Below are 18060 nucleotides of genomic sequence, written 5' to 3'. Positions count from 1 at the left end.
ACGGCGCTCCCACTGGCGTGCAGAGGACGTGGGCCTGCTGAAGTCACATCACAGACATAAGCTATTTTAATTCACATGTAAATTTCTATGTGAAGTATCTGTCATATGTGCAGAACTGGACAGAAAGTACAGATCCCGTGGGCTAGCGAGCGGTACGCGGGTGCCAGGAACAGGCAGGCTCTTACCACACAGATCAGGCTGGGCCTTGTGTCCACGGATGTGTGAGACATCATGTCTTGTTCCAATGCCTTTGTTCTTTGCTGAGGCAGAGTCTCTCACTGGCATGACCAGGCTGATGCCCACAGGCCCTGGGGATCCTCCTGCCTCCACGTCCCCATGTTCTGGCATTCCAGAGCAAGCCATCCTGATGGCATTGTATGTGGGTTCTGGCAGATGAACTCTGTCCTCACGCTTACGCACTGAGCACTTGGCTGACTGTGCCCAGTATCTGGGATACAGAAGCCTGGGGGCTCGGGATGTCAGAATCACAAAGCATGAGAAAGACGGACTGAGCATCCCTGTTCTGGTATGGGCAGCCTGCTGCTCCAGGCCTTGCAGCAGGAGTCCGACTGCCTCTTCAAGGCGTGCAGACATGCAGCACCATGCTGAGCTGACTACAGAGAGCTGAGCTGCAAGTCCAAATCGCTCCGGCCCCAATTCAGCTTTCCTCATGGAGCTGCCCCAGTAATGGGTCAAGGGTGCTGACCGCCATGAGCACCCCTGTGGAGGGAGTCCTAAGGGTGCAACACCCGTGAGCACCCCTGTGGAGGGAAGTCCTAGGGGTTGCCCAACTGCCGTGAGCAACCATGTGGAGGAAGCCAGCAGCCTAGGCCAAAGTAAGCCTGAGACAGCAAACTCCAAGGGAGCCGAGCAAATCACAGGAGCACTGAGCTATATCCAGGAACAGGAGTAAGCAACAGGGTAACTAGAACTGTGACACTGACTGTACCACGAGGAACAACCATCTGAGCTTTGGATTCACTGGCACTTAGAAGACTCTTCAACAGAATCTCAGACAGCCCCAACCACACCCTATTAGAGGAAAAGAAGAGTAGAAAAGGTAAGATCACACGCTACACCACAGAGAGCAACACAAACACTCAGTAAAACCTAAAGATACTACAACAGCAAGACCTGAACAACCAAATATGGATAAACCAGAAGAAAATGATCTAAAAAGCAACCTCAAGGGAATGTTTGAAATTCTTAAAGATGAAATGAGAAATTCCCTTAAAGAAATGGAGGAAAAAACAAACAACAAATGGGAAGATATCAGCAAATCACTTAAAGAAAACCGAGAAAAAGAACTCAAACATATAAAAGAAACTGTTCAGGACTTGAAAACTGAGATAAAAAATTTAACAAGTGGTGCTGGCATAACTAGATATCAACATGTAGAAGAATGAAAATAGACCCATATCTATCACCATGCATAAAACTCAAGTCGCAAATGGACCAAAGACCTCAACATAAGGGTAGCCACACTGAACCTTATAGAAGAGAAAGTGGGAAGTACACTTGAACACATTGAACCACTTCCTAAATAGAATCCCAGCAGCACAGACACTGAGAAAAACAATTAATAAATGGGACCTCCTGAAACTGAAAAGCTTCTGTAAAGCAAAGGACATGGTCAACAAGACAAAACGACAGCCTACAGAATGGGAAAGATCTTCACTAACCCCACATCAGACAGAGGTCTGATCTCCAAAATATACAAAGAACTCAAGAAATTGGACACCAATAGATCACATGATCCAATTAAAAAAAATGGAGCACAGACCTAAACAGAGAACTCTCAGACAGAGAATCTAAAATGGCTGAAAGACACTTAAGGAAATGTTTAACATCCTTAGTCATCAGAGAAATGCAATCAAAAGCAACTCTGAGATTCCATCTTACACCTGTAAAGATGGCCAGATCAAAAATACACTGATGATAACTCATGCTGGAGAGGTTGTAGGGACAAAGGGAACATTCTGCATTGTTGGTGGGAATGCAAGCTGGTACAACCCCTTTGGATGTCAGTGTGGCAATTTCTCAGAAAATTAGGAAACAACCTTCCTCAAGACCCAATAATACCACTTTTGGGTATATATCCAAAGGATGCTCAATCGTGCCACAAGGACATGTGATCAACTATGTTCATCGCAGCTTTGTTTGTCATAGCCACAACCTGGAAACAACCCAAATGCACCTCAATTGAAGAATGGTTAAGAAAAATGTGGTAAATTTACACAATGGAGTACTACACAGCAGAAAAAAAAACAACAGCTTGAATTTTGCAGGAAAATGGATGGAGCTAGAAAACATTATTTTGAGTGAGGTAACCCAGACACAGAAAGACAATTATCACATGTACTCACTCATAGGTGGTTTTTTAAACATAAAACAAAGAAAGCCAGCCTACAAACCACACTCCCAGAGATCTTAGACAACAATGAGGACACTAAGAGAGACTTACATAGATCTAATCTACATGGGAAGTAGAAAGTAGAAAAAGACAAAATCTCCTGAGTAAATTGGGAGCATGGGGACCTTGGGGCAGGGTTTAAGGGCGGAGAGGAGAGGCAGGGAGGGCAGCAGAGAAAAATGTAGAGCTCAATAAATATCAATTTAAAAAAGTATTAGGTAGAGAGTTGGGGGGGGCAGAAAATCACCTTTAATTTTCTGCTTTGGCCAGGGGTATGGATTAGCAATGAAGACCTGCATAGGACCCCCAATGAGGGTGGATGGGTGGGTGGGTGGAGAGATGGAAGGATGGATGAATGGGTGTATGAACGAATGGATAGATGGATCCGTAGATGGGTGTATAGGTGGGTGGTGTGGTGGTTTGAATAAAAATGTCCCCTATATAGGGCTGGAGACTTGGCTTAGTAGATAAGAGGGCTGGCTATTCTTTTCAGAAGTCCTGTGTTCAATTCCCATAAGGTAGCTCACAGCTCCACCTCCAGGGGAATCTGCCTCCCATACAGACATAACATGCAGGCAAAATACCAATGCACATGAAATAAAGTAAAAATAATAAATCATTTTTTTAAAAAAAAGGTCCACATAGGTCCATAGGGAGTGGCACTGTTAGGAGGTGTGGCCTTGTTGGAGTGGGAGTGGCCTTGTTGAAGGCACTGTGACACTAGAGGGTGGGCTTTGAGGTCTCAGAAGCTCAGGCCTGCCTGGCTGTTCACAATTAACTTCAGCTGACTGCAGATTAAGTTGTAGAACTCTCAGGTCCTTCTCTAGCACCATGTCTGTCTGCATGCTTCCATGCCTCCCACCATGACAATAATGGAGTAAACCTCTGAAATTGTGAACCATCCCTAATTAAATGTTTCCCTTTATAAAAGTTGCCATGGTCATGGTGTCTCTTTACAGCAATAGAAACCCTAACTATGACCCTGTCTCGAAAAACCAAAAAAAAAAAAAAAAAAAAAAAAAAAAAAAAAAAAGAAACCCTAACTATGATAGGTGGGTAGATGGATGTTGGGTGAATGATTGGGTGGATGGAGGGATGATGTCTGGGTAGATGGATGTTGGGTGAATGAATGGGTGGATGGAGGGATGATGTCCTGGGTAGATGGATTGTTGGGTGAATGAATGGGTGGATGGAGGGATGATGTCTGGGTAGATGGATGTTGGGTGAATGAATGGGTGGATGGAGGGATGATGTCTGGGTAGATGGATGGGTGGGTGAATGAATGGGTGGATGGAGGGATGATGTCTGGGTAGATGGATGGGTGGGTGAATGAATGGGTGGATGGAGGGATGATGTCTGGGTAGATGGATGGGTGGGTAAATGAATGGGTGGATGGAGGGATGATGTCTGGGTGGGTGGCTGGTGGGTGAATGAATGGGCTGATGGAGGGATGATGTCTAGGTGGGTAGGTATATGGATTTTTGATTGGTTGGGAGATACATGGGTAAATGGGTGGATAAGTGGGTTGGTTAATAGGTGGGTGGGTAGATGGATGGTTGATGGATGAACTGGTGGGTAGGTGGGTATGTGGATGGATGGTTAGCTGGTTAGCTGGCAGATTGACTGATGCATAGCGGTTCCCAAATGGGCAGACGAATGGAAAGATCAGTGTATCTCAGACTACCTGCCCAGCGGGCCATGTCCTCCCATCATTTGGGAGACAGACACAGGAGGGTGAGAAATTCAAGACAATCTTGGCTATGTGAGGCCCTATCTCAAACTAAGAAAGTAATAAACAAACTAAAAATCCCAAGAGCTAACCCGTGACTTGCCATGTCCCCCACCCCCAGCTCTGCTCCCAAGTCTCTGAGGGTCCCATCCACACACTACGTCCACGACACTATGCTGTACTCACCAATCTTTCCTTTAACCACTAGTATCCCCACCTGAGACATGGAATGGAGGTAGAATATGCCTCCTAATACTCCCGAAAACCTTTGCTGTGGGAACAAACAAATGGTGTGTGTGAAAGAAATTTGGGGGTGATTATAAACACATTTATCATTTGAGACATTTAGCCCTGATATAATCGACATCATTTGCAGAGCTCAGGACAGCAAATCTGCCTCCAGGACAAAAGCTGTTCTTCTGCGGGACAGGGTGTGACAGCTAGTTACACTACAAACCCAGTTCTGTGGATCATATCTCCCTGCTTCTTCAGCCCCACATTTTCTTTAAAAATTGGTATTTATTGAGCTCTACATTTTCTCTGCTCCCCTCCTTGCCTCTCCCCTCTCCACTTCAGCCCTCCCCCAAGGTCACCCATGCTCCCAATTTACTCAGGAGATCTTGTCTTTTTCTACTTTCTACTTTCCATGTAGATAGATCTGATGTAAGTCTCTCTTAGTGTCCTCATTGTTGTCTAAGATCGTCTGGGATTGTGGCTTGTAGGCTGGTTTTCTTTGTTTATTGCTTTATTTTTTTTATACTTTATGAGTTTCCCCTCCTCCCAGTCTGCGAAAATGCTTCCCTGAACCCGTGGGAGTGACTGTTGAGTGTCAGGCACCCTTCTGGTGTTCTTGGAAATAGGGGTACTACCCCAGCCATGGTCTTCGGGGGTACGGCTGGCCCCTTATCACCGGCTTGGTTCCCCATGTCTGAAGCCTTTCTCGCCTCAGACCGAGGTGCTCTTCGGGCATGGTCCCTTAGCTTCCACCTTCACTGGGAGGCTTGCACCTTTTTCGCCTTGGACCCTTTGGACCTTCAGGCTTCCTGCCCCAGCCCCCCGTTTAGTTGGCTGAACGAGCCACTAAATGGCTTGAGCCATTGTCGTTCACTCCTCGCTGATAGAAAGCCATTGCATTTTTTTCTTTTTTTCTGCCTCACTCATGAGAAACAAGCCCACGTCCGAGAAAACAAATAAGCCCACCCACTCCTCAAAGATGTTTTTTAGGAAACCTAAAACCCCTATGCTTAATGCCATTTTTAAAGGTTTCTAAACTCATTCACCTTTGTACTAAAAAAATCGACCAAATATCCCCTAGATAACAACTCAAAGTGGCTAAGGGCTCTTCATATTCCAGTGTTTACAGACCCTCCCTAATCCTGCCAGAGGAAGGGGAGGTAGAGCCTTCTCTCTCTCTGCTGCGCTTCCTGCTCCCGTCTCCTGTCCTTCTAGCTGTGAGCCCTGAACAGGAAGAATCCTCCACTAATTTACATCCCCACTGATGAACCCCCACCACTTCTTCCTCAGCATCTACCTGCTTATGCTTCTCCAGCCCCTTCTTCCTTTCCAGCAACGGGCCGGTCCAGTCGCCCAACTCTTGCACCCACTTTACCCCTCCTGTTACTTGTCCTCCCACTGCTGTGGAACCCCGCCCTGCCCCCCCCCCCCCATCAATCTGGCTACAGGTCTCCCTTTGGAGAGGTAGCTGGTTAAGGTACATTTTCCTTTCTCACTGGCAGAACCCTCTCAAATAAAAAAAAAACTGGGTTCTTATACATCTAACTCTACTGCTTTTGTAAAAAAAAATTCCAATAGGATTACCACCCAATCCTATAGTTTCACACACACACACACACACACACACACACGATTTTAGCTAACAATCTACTGTAATGCAGGGAGTTTGAGAGCAGGCAGATGAGGTCCATCAAACGAATTCAACACAGGTGGGGCAGAGGCGGTCCCCAACCGCGACCTCCAACCCAGTCGGGGCAGAGGTGGTCCCCAACCATGACTCCCAATGGGATAAAAATACCCCAGGGGCACTCTAGCTAGAGAATCAGGTTACAGCCTGCCTTTTGGTTGGGTCTCTGTAAGGCTGCCTTTAAATCAGTAAACTGTGAAAAAACTTCAGGAAATAGTTGAGGACAGAAGGAAAATCCATCTCAGTTCCTAGAATGCCCCACAGAGACCCTCTTATACTACACTAATCTAGACCCTGAAACCTGGAGGGCAGCTCCTTGTGAGCTATTCCTTTCTCAGAGCTTTCCCCAGAGTGTTTGCAGAGAGGGCTCCTAACCCTGCCAGGCAGAAGTCATAGCACTGGGCCTTTAAGGTGTGTACCATGGGAGAAATGAGAAAGTCTAAGCAAAAATGTAGTGAGGGGCTGAGGCCATGTTCCCGCCGCCCCGCTCCCCGGCTGCCTGGCTCCCGCACAGCTAGCTTAAAACCCGAAATAATTACACGGAAACTGTATTCTTTTAAACACTGTCCTGGCCCATTTGTTTTAGCCTCTTACTCACATCTGGATTAAACCCATATCTAATAATCTATGTAGCACCACGAAGTGGTGCCTTACCGGTAAGATTCTAGCGTATGTCCATCTTGGGGCCGGAGCTTCATCGTGTCTGGCCCAGAGAGCAGAGGCATGGCGATTTATTAACTTCCCTTCCCAGCATTCTGTTCTGTCTACTCCCACCCACCTAAGGGCCGGCCACTCAAATGGGCCAGGCCAGTTTTCTTTATTAACCAATGAAATCAACTCAAACAGAATACCCTCCCACATCACAAAAATATCAAATTGCTGGTCAAGGCTATCCAACTGGCCTCAGCAACAGCCTCTGGGGCTCAAGGACCCCTGCTTCTAATGTAGTCAGGAAGGTCAGCGGGCCTGGGGCCTTCCCTGATCCCCATGGGGCCCCTCAGCTATCTCTAAAGTGCCATCGAGAGGAACACTAGTCAGCAGCTGATTGCTCCCGTGGTACCTCGTGGCGCGTCAGATATAGACCACCTTCTAGCCAGGCCTTCTGGGCCTGGCTGTGGATGACTGGACAGACCAGGGCTCTCTTGACCCCGACCCTGTCAGCTCTGACAGGGAGCCCCAGGTAGAAATCACAGTATCAGGGCGATCTGGCGATCTATCTCCTATCCTCTTGGACACTGGTGCCACATACTGTGTCCTGAGAGAATTTTGGGGACCCATCTCCCCTTCTCATCTTCCCTGCCTTACCCACCTCTCAATTGCATTCAGGGTGTTCCTCTCATTCACTCCTTTTCCGTGGTGCCAACCTGTCCTGCGCCCTTACTGGGAAGGGATCTTTTAGCCAAAGAAGCTTCTCTTTTTGCTCCCCCCATTTGCCCGACCCCAGACTTGCCAGCGGCTCCTCTCCTCCTCCTAGACACCCACCCTACTGGTTCCTCTGCCAACCTACCAGGTAGACCTCCAAGTCTGGAATACCCCAAACCTCTCTGTTGCTAGACACCATTCCTCCACTGTCGTTCAATTACAGGACTCATGTATGGGCAGTCAGTTCTAAACCCCGTCTCTCACTTAAACCCTCACTCCTCCCTGATAACCTGCTTGGCCCCTTACTCTATCATCTCCGTTCCCTCCTATGGGACTTTACTGACCACTCCCTATCCCGACCATGTGCCAACCCCTGTCCATCTCCAATCAACATTTGGGAGGAAAACACCAGGGGAAAGCCACACAGTTACACAGTTACACACAGCTATACACAGCCACACAGTTACACACAGCTACACACAGCCACACAGTTACACACAGCTACACACAGCCACACAGTTACACACAGCTACACACAGCCACAGTTACACAGAGCCACACACAGCCACACAATTACACACTGCCACACAGTTACACAGAGACACACACAACCACACAGCCACACAGTTACAGCTACACACAACCACACAGCCGCACACAGCCACAGTTAAACACAGCTACACACAGCCACACAGCCATACACAGCCACATACAACCACACGGTCACAGTTACACACAGCCACACAGTCACACACAACCACACAGCCACACACAACCACATAGCCACACAGCCACACACAACCACATAGCCACACAGCCACACAGTTACACAAAACCACACAGCCACACAGTTACACACAGCCACACACAATCACACAGCCACACACAGCCACACAGCCACACAGCCACACAGAGCCACACAGCCACACAGCCACACACAATCACACAGCCACACAGAGCCACACAGAGCCACACACAGCCACACACAACCATACACAGCCACACATAGCCACATTGACACAGACACAGAGTAAGAAAGAAAGAAAGAAAGAAAGAAAGAAAGAAAGAAAGAAAGAAAGAAAGAAAGACACTTAAAGAAAGGTAAAAGCCCAGAGGCGAAATGGAGTTAAAGAGAAAGGGGATAGGTTGAGTTAGAAAAGCGAGCTAGAAACAACCCAGCTAAGATTGGGCATTCATAAGTAAGAATATGTCTCTATGTATTTATTTGAGAGCTTGGTGGCGGGTCCCCAAAGAGTAAAACCAAACAAGACCTTGGGGAACACGTCACAACTCAAATCACAGCAACCTCTCACAGAAAGGTCGAGGCCTTCACATGCTTCACACTTCTGGCTTAGGTGACTTCCTCAGTCTGGGTCTCGCTGCTCTGGTGAACAGCATGACCGAAAGCAGCCCAGGAGAGGGGAGGACTTATCTCACTGGGTATTCCCCAACACGCCCCATCACCAGATGAGCTCAGGGCAGGAGCTGATGCCCAGGCCATGGCGGAAGCCCGCGTTGGCCAGAGCGCAGAGACCTTCTCCCTCTATAGCATCAACCGTCACTCAGGGAAACGCCTCATAGACTCATCTGGCAGAGCGTTTTCTCAGTGGCGGCTTCTTCCCAGGTGACTCTAGGCTGCGCCAGGTGACCCACTGAGTCCCATCGGGATGGCCTGCAGGAGTGTGACTTGGGGGTCGCTTACAGGAGCCACTGACTATGGCCACAGTGCCGAAGCAGGTGACCCTCATTGTCCTCAGCATTAATCACCCACTGAACCAGGAGGGTGGGGCCTCCCCAGAGCCACCTCCACTTCAGGCTTTTGACTCCCTTTCTCCAGCCACTTACCAGAACGTCACTGTTCAGGTCCTGGAAGGAGAATCCTCCATTGTCAGAGAAGTATATTCTGGTCCTAGGCAGCGAGCCGCCACGGAAATACACAAAAATACTATTTGCTAATTCCTGGGGAAAGGAACACACGGAAGACGTCACAAGAATGCTCAATGCTCATTGGTTGGAGGGCCTGCCAAGAGTGCAGGAGGCCCCGGCTTCTATCCCTAGCACCACAGAAACCCACTTGCTGGCATATACCCACATCTTGAAGCTTGGGAAGTAGAAGGCCAGGAATTCTATGTCATCCTTGGCTATACCTGAGGATGACTTCCACTGACCTATCCTCAGGCATCCAATCCAAAAACGGGACAACTTTGAGCTTACATGGGAACCTATACACAAGGACTCACAGGGGTCTTCCGCTCCCACACCCCACAGAGACGCGGTCTCACCACCTGGGTTACCGTATGCGCCCCATGGCTAGTGTGGTCACATGACTGAGGCAGAGCTGCGATCTCACCACTTGGGTTACCCTACGCACCCTATTTAGCTATTGGGGTCACGTGACTAGGCAGAGTGCTGGGCACAGTGTTGCTTTTAACAGTCAAAAGGAGAAACAACCAAATTACTCAGCACTTAGAGAGGTGTAGGACCTACGCCCACCCAGAACTGAGCGAGTCTCTGATGCAGATGAGAGCTGCAAGGCTCACATTCAATGCCCCCCAGGTTCATCTGTCTCAACACTTGGTCCCCAATTGTCAGACCTGTTTGGGAAGGGTCAGGAGGTATGGTCTTTGTGGCAGAGGTATGGCATGGGGTGGGCTTTGAGGCCACAGCAGGCACGGTTAGCTTTCTCTCTTTTTCTCTTCCTCCCTCCCTCTCCCTCCCTCTCCTGCCAGCAGATAAGGACGTGAGCTCTCACCTGCGCCTCCAGCACCATGCCTGCCCACCGTGATGCTCCCACCCTGACGGTCTTGGACTCACCCTCTGAACGTGTGAACCTCAACAAACTCTTCTGTAAATGCCTTGGCCGTGGTATCTCATGCCAGCAATAGGACAGTAACTGCTGTGGTATATTCCTCTACCCTCTGTGAGTATATGTCACTGTGATTGGTTAAATAAAGAAGCCGACTGGCCCAAAGCTGGATAGGATAAGGTTAGGAGGGCAAACCAGACTAAGGGCTCCGGGAAGAGGGGCGGAGTCAGGAGTCACCAGCCACAGAGAGGAAACAGGAGGTGCAGGATGTGAAGCTGTACCGCCACATGGCGGTGTAGCTGGATATAAATGGGTTAATTTAAGTTGTAAGAGTTAGCTAGTAACTGAAGGGGTTAAACTCTCCCGCTTTTACACCTGAATTTAGGGTTCAGTTCTCTGAGAGGGACAAACAGGCATCTCTTCCAACAAAGCGCTATTTATCAACCGATTACATTCAGGGTCGAGGGGGGCGCCACAGTGTCCCAAGAACAAGTCCTAGGCCCCCTCTTCTGGGTCATGTCCGGGTTTGCTCACGCTTGTGCCCAAAGATAAAACCTCAGCCTCTGAGGAGCGTGCAGGCACAGCTGATGCTTAACCAGCCTCGTTTCAGGTGACCTCACCGTCCCAGGAACTCCCCCAGGGTCTGCACCACTCCCTGCAGGTGAATGACCTCGCACACGCTGGCGCACTTGTTGATCTCACCTGTGACCGGTGGCCTCGTATGGGAACACTCATAGACCCAACAGTCACAAGCTTGAGCCATTGCCGAGCATTTATAGAATTAATATGAAGTCTCTGGGTCGGTTATTTGGAACTGGCAGGCAGGAAAGAAAAGTCCGCCTACAAACTATGACATATTCTTGAAACAATGAAGTTACAGAGACGGGTGATCTCCAGGAGGCCGAGTGTACCTATCAGCGGGCTGAATGAAGGACAGTTCTGTGGAGATGGACATTTCTGGACAATAGCTTCCTCAGCATAGGTCACAGAGTAGGTGTCCCCCCACCCCACAAATGACAATGCTATTAACAGTGGCCTAAGATGGCGGCCCAGGCCCACACCAGGGCAGATTCCTACCAGATAAACAGAAACTTAGAGTCAGCATTCCTCAGGAATCCCGGATTCAAGTGTCCGTCAGGATAGCATCACTTCCCCATCCCCCACTGTCCGCTGCCACACTGGCAGACTGTGTCTGGGTCCTGGTTAACCCAAACTGCCTGCATCAGCTCAGAGACCCTCACGCAGTTGGCTCTCACATAATCCCCACACGCATTCCCGTCCTGTCCCGCTGTTTATTCTCCTGGGGCCATGCTCTGGTTCAGGGGTTTCACTGGGCCTTGCTTACAAGCTTTCTCCATGATTTGCTTTTGGGGGATTCAGTGATCTCCCCTCCCAAGTAAGCCACAGTCTAAAAATTTTAAAGGTAAAATCCAGCAGTGAGTTATAAGAAATAGCGTTAGGTGTGTTGTGAGCTCCCCGCAGTTTCAGCCTCTGCAGCTGTAGCACGGTCTGGGACCTCTCAGCTCGCCCCTGGGCTGAATCACCACAGGCAGTATGTCACAGGACTGTGGCACTCCTCAGAAAGGGAGAAATTTTGAGCCATGGGACACAAGGGTTTATGTCCTGATATAGTGGGATGGGTACTCAGGAAGGGCCCTCCCTGAAAACCCACCTTGTGAGAAACTCACCGGCAAGGAAAGGGTGTCAGAACATCAAAACCCTTGTCTTACTGTTGGCAGAAGTTTCTGTCCTGCCTGCTAATTCCCAAATAACCACACTGAGGCTTATTAAATATAAATGCATGGAGGCTCATTACTAACTAGCTCTTACAACTTAAATTAACCCGTTTCTATTAATCTATGTATTGCCACATGGCTCGTCTTGTCTTGATCCCAGTGTCTCCTGGAGACGTCTCTGACTCTACCCTTCTTCTTCCCAGAATCCTTAGTTTGGCTGTCTCGCTAATGCCAGTTTGTTCTTTATTAACCAATGAGAGCAATACATATTCACAGTGTTCCAAAGGGCTGTCCCACAGTATGGCACACCACGTTGGCAGCTACGTTTGCCTCTTCTCTAGGCTGATGCCAGACTTTGTAAGGTTCAAATAAAATCAGTTGCTTCGCCTGCCCAGTGCTCTCAACATGACCTCGGGATCATCATTTCTGACTACATCCCGTGCTGAGCTGCCCCATGCACTTGACTGTACTCCTTCCCACGGTTTCCACCCAGTATGAACTGCCCTCAGGAGTCTCTAATGCTAGCTTCACTGCTATGGTGGCTGTGATCAGGCCTGTTTGCCTGCTCTCTCTCTCTCTCTCTCTCTCTCTCTCTTTCTCTCTCTCGTGTGTGTACATTGTGGAGGTTGGAGGCAACTCTGTGGAGGTGATTCCCTTCTCCCACCTTGATGTGGTTTCTGGAAACCCAGCTCAGGCGTCTGTCTTGGGTGGCACCTTTACGCATTGAAACACTTGGCTGGTCTTTGCTCATGGTTTTTGTTTTGTTGGTTTGTTTTTTCTTTTATATGTTTAATTTTTTTTTTAGGTTCTCACTGTTTGCCAAGATTAGTCAGTCTCAAAGTCATATTTGGCCTGGGTTATATGAGACCCTCAAAAACCAAGAAAGCATGCCAACACACAACAATAAAGGAAGATGCACTTTCAGCCTGGTTGACTGGTTGATCCCAAGGGAGGTTACCTCATGGTCCAGCCTTCCTCTGAGTATGAGTAAGTGACACCACCTATGGCTACGTCTACTTGTAGGTTCCTAGGTCATTTCTAAGTATTTGCACTTAGAGTCGAATGTTCTATTTAAATGAAAGATTCCAACTTACCAGGCAAAATTGGTTACTAAAACAACAACTGTCGCCACTAATATGTGAGACAGGAGAGTTTACACCTGAAAGGAAGATAAGTTAAAATAGTTACATTGTAAATATATGTATGTGTGTGTGCGTGTGTGTGCGCGTGCCTGTGTGCGTGTGTGTGTGCGTGCCCGTGTGTGTGTGCGTGCGTGTGTGCGTGTGTGTGCCTGTCTGTGTGTGCACAGTGTAGGTGCCTGAAGTGGGCAGGAGAGGACATTGTTCCCTGGAAGTGGAGCCATAGGCAGCTGTGAGTTTTCTTTTTGTTTTTGAGACAGGATCTCATCGGCCTACAACTAACTAGCCATCCCTGGTTGATATCCAAATTCTGAAACTTTCTGCTTCCACACTCCAAATGCTGGGCTGAGAGTCCTGTGCCAACACACCTGGCTGCATATATTGAATTCTCCAAAATTAAGTATTAGGCCAGGCATGTAGCACCTGCCTGCTAGTTTAGGACTTAAGGCTGAGGCAGGAGGATTGTGAATCTGAGGCCAGCCTGCCTTGTGGAGTTATGTCCTTCTCAGAACAACACAGGGGCTGGAAAGATGACCACAGCTCTCACAGAAAAGACTGTCACAGAAGCTCACAGACTTCTGTGACTCCAGTTCCAGGGGACCCTGGAGTTGGAGTTTTCCTTTGGCTACCAACCAGCCCCCCAAAAAGACATGGAGACTTATTATTAATTATGAATGCTCAGTCTTAGGTTAGGTTTGTCCCACTAGCTATTATAACTTAATTTAACCTGCTTTGCCTCAGGACTTTTTACCTTTCCTTCATTCTGTGTGTCATACTTCCCTGCTTCCTCCATGTCTGACTGGCTTGCCTCTAGCGTCTCCCTGATGTCTCTCTTCTATCTTCAGCCTAAATTCTTCCTCCTCGTCCTTACTCTCCCTGCTTGGAAGTCCCACTTATACCTCCCTTGCTATTGGCCATTTGGCTTTTTATTAGACCAGTCAGGTGACTTAGGCAGGCAAGGTAAAACAGTGAACACATCTTTAAAAATTAAACAAATGCGGCACATCTTTCCATAGCTCAACAAATATTCCAAAGCAGGACCTGACGCCTCCTCCTGGCCTGTATGGGCACTGTGCACATGCGCTTCGCACAGACAGACAGGCAAACACTAATACAATACAATAAAAAGGAAAAAACCCACCAAACTTCGGAATGGGGCTGTGGCTTAGGGGACAGAGCTCCTACATAGCATGCACAGGCCACAGGTTCCACCTTGGCACAACACAAACTGTACATGGTGGCACCATTTCTACCGCCCAGGCACTGCAGAGAAGGGGACGGGGGACCACCAACTCAAGGTCATTCTGGCTATTTAACTGGGTTGAGGCCTGTCTGTGCTACATGAGGCCCTGTCTCCAAAACAAAACCAGACTGCTAGGACAGAGAGAACCTGAGGAAACAAGCTCCAGGAGCAAATCAAGTCCTGGGACACTGGCAGATCAGGATTGAGCCAACGACCTGACTCAGGGCCTGTAATCTCCACCGGAACCAGAGTGGGACTGAACCAGCTACCTAGGACACAGAACAAGCTCCACCAGGAAGAGAAGCCAGGAGCAAACCCAGTCCTGGGACAAGGGCAGTTCAGGACTGACCCAGTGACCAGAGCCAGAGCCAGTGATCGCCACCAGACAGGTCCAACTACAAGCCAGGGACTTCTGCAGGAGGGGATCCAGACCAAGATTTACAGAAACAGATCAAAGCCAGCAGCCTAGGCCAAAGTAGGCCTGAGACAGCAAACTCCAAGGGAGCAGAGCAAATCACAGGAGCACTGAGCTACCTCCAGGAACAGGAGTAAGCAACAGGGTAACTAGAACTGTGACACAGACTGTACCACGAGGAACAACCATCTGAGCTTGGGATTCACTGGCACCTAGAAGACTCTTCAACAGAATCTCAGACAGCCCCAACCACACCTATTAGAGGAAAAGATGAGTAGAAAAGGTAAGATCACACGCTACACCACAGAGAGCAACACAACACCAGTAAAACCTAAAGACCCTACAAAAGTAATACCTGAACAACCAAATATGGATAAACCAGAAGAAAATGATCTAAAAAGCAACCTCAAGGGAATGTTTGAAATTCTTAAAGATGAAATGAGAAATTCCCTTAAAGTAATGGAGGAAAAAACAAAAATTGGAAGATATAAGCAAATCATTTAAGGAAAATCAAGAAAAAGAACTCAAACATATAAAAGAAACTATTCAGGACTTGAAAACAGAGAGAAAAAAATAAAGAAAACACAAGCCAAAGGAATTATAGAAATAGAAATCATGAGAAAAAGAGCAGGAACCACAAATGCAACATGAACAACAGAATACAAGAGATGGAAGAGAGAATCTCAAGCGCTGAAGATACAATAGAGGAAACAGACTCATCAGTCACAGAAAACATCAAATCTAACAAGAGCTTAACCTAAAATATCCAGGAAATATGGGACAACATAAAAAGGCCAAATCTTAGAACAATAGGTATAGAAGGAGAAGAAAAAAGTTCAACTCAAAGGCACAGGAAATTTATTTAACAAAATCATAGAAGAAAACTTTCTCAACCTAAAGAAAGATATGCCAATGAAGATACAAGACGCTTACAGAACACCAAATAGACTGAAAAAAAGGTCCTCTCGTCACATAATAATCAAAACACTAAACATTCAGAGTAAATAAAGAATATTAAGAACTGCAAAGGAAGAAGGCCAAGTAACATATAAAGGTAGACCTATCAGAATTACACCTGACTTCTCAGTGGAGACAATGAAAGCCAGAAGGTCATGGTCAAGCATTATGCAGATATTAAGAGACCACGGATGCCAGCCCAGACTACTGTTGATCACCATAGAAGGACAAAACAAGATATTCCATGACAAATCTAGATTTCACCAATACCTAGCCACAAACCCAGCTCTACACAAAATATTAGAAGAAAAAGTTCAACCAAAGGAAATGTCTACACCAATGAAAACACACACAATTGATGATCTCATTACAGAAAATCCTGAAGAAGAAATAAAATGCACAAATTAACATCACCAATGATGAAAAGTAAATTAACCGGAGATAGCAACCCCTGGTCATTAATATCCCTTAATGTAAATGGACTCAACTCACCTATAAAAAGGCACAGGCTAACAGTTTGGATACAAAAACAGAATCCATCCCACTTCTGCATACAAGAAACACATCTCAACCTCAAAGACAGACATCATCTCAGAGTAAAAGGTTGGTTAAAAAAAAAAAAAGGACCAGTCAAATGGACCTAAGAAACAAGCGGGTGTAGCTATCCTAATATCTAACAAAATAGACTTCAAGCTAAAATAAGTCAAAAGAGACAAAGAAGGTCATTTCATATTAGTCACAGGAAAAATCCATCAAGAGGAAATTTCAATACTGAACATCTATGCCCCCAATACAAGGGCACCCTCATATGTCAAAGAAACACTTCTAAAGCTTAAATTATACATTAAACCCCACACTCATAGTGGGAGACTTCAACACTCCCCTCTCACCACTGGACAGGTCAAGCAGACAAAAAATGAACAGAGAAATAAGAAAACTAACAGATGTTATAACTCAAATGGACTTAACAGACATCTATAGAATATTCCATCCAAACAGAAAAGAATATACCTTCTTCTCAGCACCTCATGGAACCTTCTCAAAAATTGACCACATACTCGGTAACAAAACAAAACCAGACCAAGTTGAGCAAAGAACAGGGACATCACGGAGGTCACGGGGCTGTAGAGGGCAGGGGACACGCTTCAGGCATGGGGGACCACTAACCATGAACACCACTCCATGTTTCCGTATGGTAATTGTAAATGAAGACTCTCCTATTCACCACGAACAGTATGATTGTACCAGGAGCAAAGAAAGCGCTTGTGACCAAGGGTGTTCCCATCTAAGAATAAAGAAAGACACTGTGACATGGAGTTACTCACACACAAAGCAAATTCAACATTTTTTTGTTTTGTTTTGTTTTTGTGAGACAGGGTTTCTCTGTGTAGCCCAGGCTGTCCTGGAACTAGCTCTGTAGATGAGGTTGGTCTTGATCTTAGAGATCCACCTGCCTCTGCCTCCCGAGTGCTGGGATTAAAAGTGTGCACCACCACTGCCTGGTACAAATTCAACTTTTAAAAAGGTTCACTATTTGTATTTATGTGTATCTGGCATGTGCCTTTGGGCATGTCAGAGGCCAGAAGAGGGTGTCAGACCCCTGGAGCTGGAGTAGCCGTGGTTGTGAGCCACATGTGGGTGCTGGGGATTGAGCCCAATGCTCTAACCACCAAACTTCCTCTGATCTCCTATTCCGAGGTCAGGTCTCACTGAACCTGGAGTTCTCTGTTTGGCTTGTGCTCAGAGCTCCAGGTCCCATCCTCTCTCTGCCTCTGCATACTTTGGTGTACCTTTGCACACCACACTTCTCCGTGGACTCTGGTGGTTTGCAGACCACACTTCTATGTGGACTCTGGTGGTTTGCAGGCCATGCTTCTATGTGAACTCTGGTGGTTTGCAGACCACACTTCTCTATGGACTCTGGTGGTTTGCAGACCACGCTTCTCCGTGTACTCTGGTGGTTTGCAGACCACGCTTCTCCGTGTACTCTGGTGGTTTGCAGACATGGACTCACTTACTCACAGAGCCGTCTCCTCAGTCACTAACTCACTTGTTTCTTCCTCATTGGGAACTGGATCTGCAACTGGCCAGATGCTGAGTTAGAAAGGCAAAGCTGGGCTCTGCCAACCTGTGTGCCTCCTTTTCTCTCAGCAGGAACTCCCCTGAGAGACTGCTCAGTGGTCATGAGCACAAGCCACTCCTGCAGGTGGTAGAGATTGGGTTCTGAGCACCCACATATGCTCACAACCACCTTTTACTCCAGTTCCAGGGGATGCAGTGCACACCCCTGGTCTCCTTGAAGACAAGACATGCACGTAGTGCACAGACAGACATGCAGA

At 47.4% G+C, this 18060-nt stretch overlaps 1 protein-coding gene across 1 annotated transcript in view; it reads right to left on the bottom strand.

The window, feature by feature from the left end:
* Positions 1–18060, bottom strand: part of Catsperd (cation channel sperm associated auxiliary subunit delta) — a 36283-nt gene that overhangs the window by 12798 nt on the left and 5425 nt on the right. The window contains exons 4-8 of the mRNA XM_042055275.1: positions 16889–17006; positions 13062–13126; positions 9271–9384; positions 4329–4413; positions 76–734 (exon numbers count right to left, since the gene is read on the bottom strand). Coding sequence (XP_041911209.1) covers positions 76–734; positions 4329–4413; positions 9271–9384; positions 13062–13126; positions 16889–17006 — 1041 coding nt within the window. The remainder of the gene's footprint in view (positions 1–75; positions 735–4328; positions 4414–9270; positions 9385–13061; positions 13127–16888; positions 17007–18060) is intronic.

This window comes from Arvicola amphibius, chromosome 1, assembly GCF_903992535.2.
Source record: "Arvicola amphibius chromosome 1, mArvAmp1.2, whole genome shotgun sequence".
Lineage (NCBI taxonomy): Eukaryota > Metazoa > Chordata > Mammalia > Rodentia > Cricetidae > Arvicola > Arvicola amphibius.
This window is presented reverse-complemented; position numbering and strand designations above follow the sequence as displayed.